This window comes from Talpa occidentalis, unplaced genomic scaffold, assembly GCF_014898055.3.
Source record: "Talpa occidentalis isolate TD23 unplaced genomic scaffold, MPIMG_talOcc4v2.1 talOcc4.2224, whole genome shotgun sequence".
NCBI classification, from domain to species: Eukaryota; Metazoa; Chordata; class Mammalia; order Eulipotyphla; family Talpidae; genus Talpa; species Talpa occidentalis.
Window position 1 is genome coordinate 383 of NW_023602324.1, and position 9,379 is coordinate 9,761.

Here is a 9,379-nt window from a genome sequence, read left to right on the forward strand (position 1 = left end):
GTGCAGTAATTTCACTAAGCTACATACCCTACATACCCTCAAATATATTTCTGAAATCTGATATATAGGTAAGATCTGCTAATGCTGAAGCTTCCTTACATTTTTAGAATAAACCCTACATCAACAGGTGGCACGTTCATTTGAAGCACAGCTAGATTCAATTTGCTGCTCTTTTACTTAGAATTTTGCCTCATATTTACCACTTCTAACTTTTCTATGCTAATCTTAATTTTGTATTCCGTATTTTCATTTCATTGAACAATTTGGAAGTTCAGGTAGTTTCCACTAATTTTGATACGAGTTTGTTAAACTACTTCTAGTAAGAAGAAATGATGAATATTTGCTGCTTGAGGAAACCCACTAAGAGACCTGTGAGGTACTAAGTTTTTTTCCAGAATGGTATTCTTTCTTGTTTTGTGACTGTTCTATAAAAAGGCACCAGATGCAATAGATTCATTCATGATAGAGAATTGTTAAAAAAAGATTTAGTTTCATCAATGTGTTTTGAAATGTGGATACAGACTTTTCATACCATCACCTTATCTTTAAATGAAATTTTACTTGCTCTATACTCACCAGCACAACAATTCCTGCAATAACTGCTACAGTCACAACTACAATGACAGCAATAATACCAGCCTGTAGACCCTGCATTGTGAATTCTGGTGGTTTTTCATCTATATAGTAAATGAAAGCTTTACTAGCATCCAGATCTAGTTGTTCTCCATTTACTTTTAGGTCCAATTTTTTGGAAAGGAACAAAGATTCATCTTTAACCTGTATTGAGAAGAAGAAATGTAATTTAAAATATGCAAGAAGACCAAGCACAGCCACATATAATTACACACCAATTACAGACCAAAACAACTGTTGGCCAAGAATCTTTAAGGTTTAGTGATAACAAGCTCATACATTAAAACTTTAAAAGAAACTTCATTAATAGGAAAATTTCAAGCATATACTAAAGTATAAAGAAAAGCATAATGAAGCCTGTATGCCTTTCACCCAAATTATAATCGCATCTTATTTTAGCTATTCTTCTATCCCTTCTCCCCTTAGCTGTCCCCAAGCCAGAATTCCCAGATATCATCAGGAAATAGCTCACTGTATTAACATCTAAATGAAATATCTTAATCATTCCGGTTATACAGCTTTTTTCTTTTATAGTTTCTTGTTCATGGTAGTTATAACAGGATACGGTCATAAAAACTAAGCAACTACCAAGGAGGTAACTAAGCATCTAAGATTTAGACAGATCAACTTGATAAAAAGGATAAACAGAGCAAGAAAGGTATTTAAGGAAGATGCATGTGAACAAGAGAGAACAAAATTATAGCACTGAACTACTTGGAGAGTATGGTTGATCTGCAGGAGAAATACATGATGAAAAACTTTGAGCTGACTGATGCATGATACATTTCTAAAAGGAGAAACAAAATGAAACCACTCACATCTTTTTCAATGTAATAAGCCACATCAACGATATCCACCTCACCATGAGTTTTTTGAGAAGCATTTTGCATCAGGTCAATAGTGATAACATCATTCTCATACTTGGAGAAAAACAGAATAATACAAATTAGTACCATAACCAAAGGTATCTGAAAATATCATTAGCCTGTAATCACAATATTCCGTGTATAACTGAGTTTATCATTAATAATTTAATAAATCTTTGGGAGGTCTTTAAATCTATCCAAGGAAATTAAGACAGCAATGTAAATGATGATAATTATAATGCATATTTTCTCTTCAAAAGACAATTTCTCTTGAAACATTTTAAAAGATATTAATGTATCTTATTTGGCTAGAACTACTTTAAAACTAAAATGCTAAAGAAAATGCGCTATACATTTACCATGTTCTCAATTTTAGAGAGCAAATAAGTATTTTCTGGGCCTCCCTGGTAGCGCAAGGGGTTAAGATGCAATCTATGAAGCTATCCACAGACACTGCAGCAAGAGTTCAATCCCCAACCAGGGAGCTACCCATATGGCGCAGCAGACCTCTCCTGACTTGCCTGCTGCTCCCCTCAGCAGTTTACTTCCATTGATCTGCCTGTTCTGTTCCCCACTCTGTCTCTGGTGAATCCTCTCACCCCCCACACCTCTGGCCTATACCCCAGCTTTTATATGCATAAATAAATAAACCTTAAAAAAAAAAAAAAGTGTTCCCAAACACACACACACACACAAATTAAGTATTTTCCTTCCAAAAAGTCTTTTTAAAAAATGACATTGGGGCCTCCCCTGGTGGTGTAGCGGTTGAGCGCTGGGCTGCGAAGCTGCCCGCAGCCTCTGCAGCACCGGTTCATTCCCTGGCTACTGGTGAGGGTCCCACCAAAAAAAAAAAAAAAAAAAAAAATATATATATATATATATATATATATATATGACATTGGTTTTAATTTGGAAGCATTTGAGAATAAACTCATATTCCTTACTCTGACTTGAACGAATTCAATCACACTATTAAGCATTTTCCAGCTAGAGTTCAAAGAGTTCAGGAAGGGCTAACTAACTGGTATAGAACTAGCTCCTTAAGCCAGAAGCTAGGAAGCAAGCTAAAACAAATACATGGAATCACAGAGAGCACTTCTCCAGAGCAAGAAGACTAGCATGTTTTAGGGATACTGAGAGAAAAGACATTTTCTTTAAGCGTAAACAGATTTTCAAAGGTCATGGAAGGAAAACAGCAACAGGGAATTTGTATAAGTGCCCAAGACTGTTAGTCAAATGCAGTTTAACCACTACCAGAAAAAGCATACCCAGACCATATTGACCCATCAACTTGCTGCTAAATCTTATTACTAAAAAAAGAAAAAAAATCTTACCTCAATATTTGTGATATATTTTTGATCCAGTTGATAACGAGTTGAGATTACCTCCTTGAATGCACTGTAAATAATTAAAAATCCGTATTTAAAAAAAAAAAGAGTACCTCACAACATTAAGAAACAAGGTCGAACTGTCATTAACCACACTTACCTAAAATTGTATGTCATTTTGCAACTATCATGATAATAATTGAGTACTCATCCACTGATGCTAAAAATTGAGTTCCAGTTTTACTAGAAACAGGATGTTTACAGTATCCAAGTATTTGCCCATGGATTATATTGATCACAAAGAGGAAATGCAAGTTTACATTGGAGAAACCTGAACGCCATCACCTTAACCAGTTAGCATCACTAGTAAAGGGACAAGCTGCCATCATGTGCCTCCTGATGTAAAGTGCCCAGAACACAAGATCACCGAAGTAGTTTTTCTGGCAAAAATGCATAACCTGTATTTTATTAGATGTCAGACAAATCCACATTTGAGGGATACTCTATAAATCAACTTGTCTACACTCTTCAATATCAGCGATGTCATGAAAAACAAAGGCAAAGACCATGTTCCATATTAACAGAGACTAAGCCATGATGACTTCTAAATGCAGTATATGGGTCCCTGGGTCAGTGGGGGAAAAGTTGCTACAAAGGACAACATTGGGAAAGTTGGCACAATTTGGTATATGATTCAATTCCCAGGCAGCAATCCCACTGCCCACCTGTGACTATGCAGGTGCCTTTTTTCACCAACTCTATCCCTCTGCAGTGCAGCAGCCTTCCTGCCTGCCTGTGACCTGTCAAGGCCGCCTGCCTGCAACCATGCAGGCCTCTCTTAGCAAACCTGTCCCTTCTGGGCAGCTCTTCCTGCCCGCTTGGGTCTATGCAAGTGTCTTTAACTATTTTATCCCCTCCCTAATAAAGCTGCTCTTTAAATATAAAAAAAAATTCAATTTCCATAATTTGATAACTGCACTGATTATGAAAAAGTATTATCTTTTGTTCCCAGGAAGAGACACTAAAATATTTATGTATGAATGGGCATGATATCTACAACTTGCTTTTAAATGGTTCTGGGAAGCAAAATATTTATGTGTATTTAGAAAGTACACACATATACTCAGCACATATTTACATATAAAAGGAAATGGAGGAAATGTTTATTGGTGACTGAGTGAAGGGTACTATAAGAATCTATACTATTCTTGAAACTACTTCAAAATAAGGTTAAAAACACAGTATTTTGGGCCTCCCCGGTGGCGCAGCGGTTGAGCACTGGGTTGGGAAGCTGCCGGCAGTCTCTGCAGCGCCGGTTCAATCCCCGGCTGCTCCCCGGCCTCGGGAGGAGGGTCCCGCATGGCGCGCAGACCTCTCCTGCCGCCCGCTGCTCCCCTCAGCAGTGTACTTCAGTCCTTCTGCCTGCTCTGCTCCCCGCTCTGGCTCTGGTGAGTTCTCTCTCCCTCCCGCACTTCTGACTGTACCCAGTGCTTGTATGTATCAATCAATCAATCAATAAATAAATCTTTAAAAAAAAAAAAAAAAACACAGTATTTTTTTCAGAAATACATGAAAAAGCATTGAGAGTTTAGTTTTCTAATAGTACAGAAAGGGAGATTTGTGCAAATATTCAACAGCACTTACGTCCTCAAACTTTCTAGATCAAAGGGTTTTTCTCTTGCTTTGTGTTTTAATTCAATCATGATCCAGCTGTAAAGTAAAAAGACAGTATTGACTATAACAACTCAGTTTATATTATTTTCCTAAAGGGTTAATGCTAAAATTTCCAAAATTATGAATTACAATAGAGGTAACAGAAAAAGGATTTATACATTAGATGTGCCCTTAATTTCTTTCTTGGCCCTCACACAGCTTTCATGAGGGACTTTTACAGGAGGGAACACCCATTCTAACATTGACCCTCCAGGTACAACACACAAGGTCATGTAAAGTTAAGGATTAGCTGATTATATTGGGCCATATTCTAGAGAAAAGACAAAAATGGTACTGAAATAAAGAAAGTGACCCTGAGGCTCCCAAGGAAAGATGTGGGGGAATGCCTGGTTTGTCTTCAGATCTTTACAGTTTCTAGTCCCTGCCAATAAAATCTTTTTGCTTAAGCTAGTTTGAGTCTGTTTGTTCCTTTTCATTACATAATCTGCAAGACAACCATTTTGCACTTTAATACATGAGGCAAATAAATAAATAGCTTAAATTATTCATATTCATTTAACGTTAACCCAACTTTAAGTGCAATTACACGAATCTGAAAAAGCATAAAAGGCAGCCCAACTCACAAGGTTCTCACAGTTTCAGAGCAGATTATTTCACTGTCCTTATCGGTTCTTCTGACTCCGGCAGTGTTCACACACCAGCAGGTGGAGGTGCCATTGCACTGCTTGGCTTTAAAGAGCCCTTTGTCATCACAGTCAGGGTCATAGAGCCCGTCGTTATTCTGGATAGCTCCCTCAGGTTTCACTCTCCTCCCAGACTTTGAGCCAGTCATTTCTGCCTTCATCACCAAACATTTGGCAGCCACTAGAAAGGAAGCTTAATGTCAAACTGAAAAACCACTGCAGTTTTGTGTTTAAGGAAAAAAATTTTCCTTAACTCTGAACTCCTAGGTCCAAAGATTATTGAAGACTTGCATGTTTTCACACTCACTTTCTAAAGATAAAAACTTCAGATATGACATCATTCCAGCAAAATAACATGCTTCAGATATGATCCAATAAAACACTTCCCAACTTAAGACATATCCATTAGAGGAGTATAAGTCAAAATGAAGTTTAAAGACAAAGAAGATATCCTACTCACGTTTTGAGCAGATGACGGTAGTTTGTGAACCAATTGAAGTACACTGGCATTCATTCCCGATCTTAGTGCAGTTTGTAGTCAGTTTATAGTTTTCACAGTTACAATCTAGAGGGGGGGGGGAAATCCCCTTTAAAATGTGGATCATGGGTCTCCCCCGTGGTGCAGCAATTGAGCCCTGGGCTGTGAAGCTGCCCGCAGCCTCTACAGCACTGGTTCGATCCTCGATCCCGGCTGCTCCGGGCCACCAGAGGAGGATCCCAAATGGCGAGCAGATCTCTCCTGCTGCCCACTGCTCCCCTCAGCAGTGTGCTTCGTTAGTCTGCCCGTTCTGCTCCCCACTCTGGCTCTGGTGAATTCTTTCACCCTCCTGTGCTTCTGACTGTACCCAGTGCTTGTATAAATAAATAAATAAAAGCTAAAAAAATAAAATAAAATGTGGATCACTCTCAACTCTAGTGTCCCAGCTACATTATGTTCCGATAAAAATGCCAAAGAAGAAAAGCTTTAAAAGTAGTCCTGAAATGTTTTGTTTTTCATATGTACTTGAGTGGTTGGCACTATGCTAAATATATATACTGCATAGACATAGTCTAATTTAGATTTTTTTTTTTATTTTTATATAAGAACCGGGTACAGGCCAGATGTGCGGGAGAGTGAGAGGATTCACCAGAGACAGAGCAGGGAGCAAAAGAGGCAGACTTATGAAATACACTGCTGAGGGGAGCAGCGGGCGAGACAGGAGAGGTCTGCCACGCCATGTGGGATTCCTGCCAGCCAGCTGGGATCCAACCTGTGCTACAGAGGCCGAGGACAGCCTCACAGTGCAGCACTCAACTGCCTGCACCAACAGGGGAGGCCCAACATAGTCTAATTTACAGGAATTCTTGTTTTGAGTTTTTAATATAGCCCTCCAAACATCTTTTTTTAATTGAAGTGCCTTATAATATTATATAAGTTGATGTGTGCATCACTGAAAATCAATATGTATTTACACTACATTAAACTCACCTCAAATAGTTCAAGTCTATCCTTCACCACACAATTGCTTCCTTTGTCTTGATTCCTCACCAAGTTTTCCTTCCCTCTTGGGTAACCACTGGGTCTTACAGTCCAAAGGTTTATTTAGTTTACTACTTCCAAATATGGCTTTATGATCTTCCCAGTATCAGCTCCTTTCTTCCTTCTAAATAAACCTGTGTCTGTCAGTCACTGACTTTTTCCAAAAATCAACAATTCCAGTTCTAGGATCTGTAAATAACTTACAATCCAACACTTGTCCCACCTCATTTTTAAAAATAACACAAGCTTGCTTTGGGACTTAATAAGAACTTATCCAACCTTTGGACTATTTTGTATCCCAGAAAAATTATACTTTATACCCTAGAAAAATTATAATTCAGCTGGAGAGGGGGGAACCCTCTGTATGTGGATTTTCTAGCTAAATTAAACCCTAACACCCAATTTTGAAAGTGATACTAACTAGCCCTTGCCATTGATGTTAATAGTGACATCTCAGAATGTCGTCATTTTAACTTCAAATTGGAAAGTTCATCTAACTCCATCTGTGTAGCTACCAGAGTGTAATCATTCAAAACTTGTATGACAAGCCAAAGAATTTTCATATTGAGCCGTCAAACCCCAAGTAAGCTTTTAATTTCCCCGTTTAAATGATAATCAATATGAACCACCAATTAATTTGCCCAGCAAATTACATTTCTCCTATAGCAGCTGTCCTCAGGAGTTAAAACCGTACGCAGCATTACACTACATTAGCAAAAGCACATTTTTTCATGGGCAAACGATTTGAAACTTAAAAAGACTTTCTGAACATAGCTCATAGCATCTAACATTACTTTAAAGCAATTAACGAGTAAGATTTTAGCCTCAGACTGAAGCTAGGGTTGACTAAACTGCATTTATTTTAAACGGTAATGAATTAGACCATAACCTCTGGGTGGAAATTTAAAGGCTTTTCCAGAATGTTCTGGGCAATTGCAATTTCGCTTCCAGCCACCATTTTACAAATAAATCAACAGGTAGCAGCCAAGATGTTCGTTCCAGGGTACGAAAAACTGGATCAAACTGTATATACAACATTTGGATAATGGTGCAACCTTCCACACTACAGACTGCTCTGTCACCATCTAAATCGTGGTTTTGAAGGAGAAGGGGAATGGAAAACTCTGGATGCTATGGGGGGGAGGGGAGGAAGACCATCAAGACACACATCTCCGCGGTTAGATTTAGCGTACTCAACTGTAAATTATGGGATTTTCTTGAAGTGGTAGGAATTACAGGTTTTTTGCTTTTTATGGTTACCGGTTTTTCTGGGTTCCCTACAATAAACCTGGCATTACTAATACGAACCCTAGAAAAGGGCAACAAGCACACGCCTAGCAAAGCCCAGAAGGACTTTCTCCCGCCAGCAGGTGCACAGCGGCCTCTGGGCGGCTTCGTGTCCCCGCCGAGACCCACATCCGGGGCCCGCGGAGGTGCGGGGAGGGGCGGGCGGGCAGGTAGCAGTTCGCCGAGGCCCCCGAGCCCTCCGGCCGCGCCCCGAGCCCCCGCGCGCGCCGGCCCGCGGTGGTGGGCGCGCCCCGGCGGGAGGCGCGGGCAGGGCGCCCCTGGGGCCGTCCCGAGCCCTCCTCCCCGCTTGGGGGCCGAAGGATCCCCCGGACCTGGCCGCGCGGCCCCCCAGCCCTCCTACCCCGGCGCGGTCGCCTCCCCGAAGCGCTCAGAGCCACAAAGCGCGGCTGCTCCCCCGGCGCGCGCCCGCCCCGCGCCGTCCAGGCTCCAGGCCGAGAAGCGGCCGCCGCCGCCGCCCCCCACCCCGTTCCCGTCTCGGACGCCGAAAGCCGCCCCCCAGGCCCGCCCCACGCCCCCCACTCCGCTCCACCGTTCTGAGCCGCCGCCGTCAGCGCCGTGACAGGAGCCGAGCGCGAGGGCCTGGGGGCGCGCCATGCTGCGGAGCCGGGGAGAGCGCGCGCGCGGCCGGGGCGCGGGAGGGCGGCTCCGCGGAGTCGGGGCGGCGGGGGCGCGGGCCGGACGCGCGGGTCGGCGGGCGAGGGCCGCGGCGGGGTGCTGGCGGCCCGGGCCGTCGGTGCGAGCGGGTCGAGGTCGCTGCGGGATCTGGGCGCGGGGCGCCGGAGCAGACCTGGACGCCCTGGCGCCCCCCCCCGGCCCCGCGCGCGCACTGCTCACCTCTGCCCCCCTTTTTCTCACGTGAGTCAACGCCCGGGGGCGGCGGGGGCGGGCAGGGAGCGGGCTCCCCTCCCCCACACCCGCTGGCCGTTGGGGGTGCCACCCCTCCCAGGTGTTCGCCCGGGGCGCCCCGCCCGGTCCCGCCGCCAGGTACTTCCTCCGCGGCGCAGGTGAGGGCTGGAAGGGCGGTGGGCCCGGGGCGCGCCGCTGACGACTGCGGACCCGGGGGCGGCGGCGAAGGACAGAAAATGCCGAGACTTCCGTTTACCGGAGAGGACGACCCTGAAACCTTGAAGAAAGGGGGCAAAAGAGTGGGGGTTAGGAAGAGGAACCGAAAGTTCAAAGAGAGAGAACCATCCCAACCACAATAAAAAAGACGACCTTTAGATTTACCTGCAGTTGTTACTCCTTTGATACTAGAAAACAAATCTCCTGACTCCGGGATGACAAATTCGTGTGTTCTTTACAATTGTTCTCAATAATTCTTTAACCCCCATTTATAAGTGCTTTTAGCACTTGATTGTAAGAAAAGTG

The 9,379-nt window shown here is 43.2% G+C and overlaps 1 protein-coding gene across 1 annotated transcript; it reads right to left on the reverse strand.

Annotated features, from left to right (window-relative positions):
* Positions 1–519: 519 nt before the first annotated feature.
* Positions 520–9,134, reverse strand: LOC119253883 (epithelial cell adhesion molecule-like; the record flags this gene model as incomplete). The annotated part of the gene is made up of 8 exons (XM_054699149.1): positions 520–777; positions 1,452–1,553; positions 2,834–2,897; positions 4,472–4,537; positions 5,125–5,365; positions 5,645–5,749; positions 8,846–8,855; positions 9,000–9,134. Coding segments are annotated over 8 exons (966 nt in total), but the record flags the coding sequence as incomplete, so codon positions are not given.
* Between the last annotated feature and the right edge of the window lie 245 nt (positions 9,135–9,379).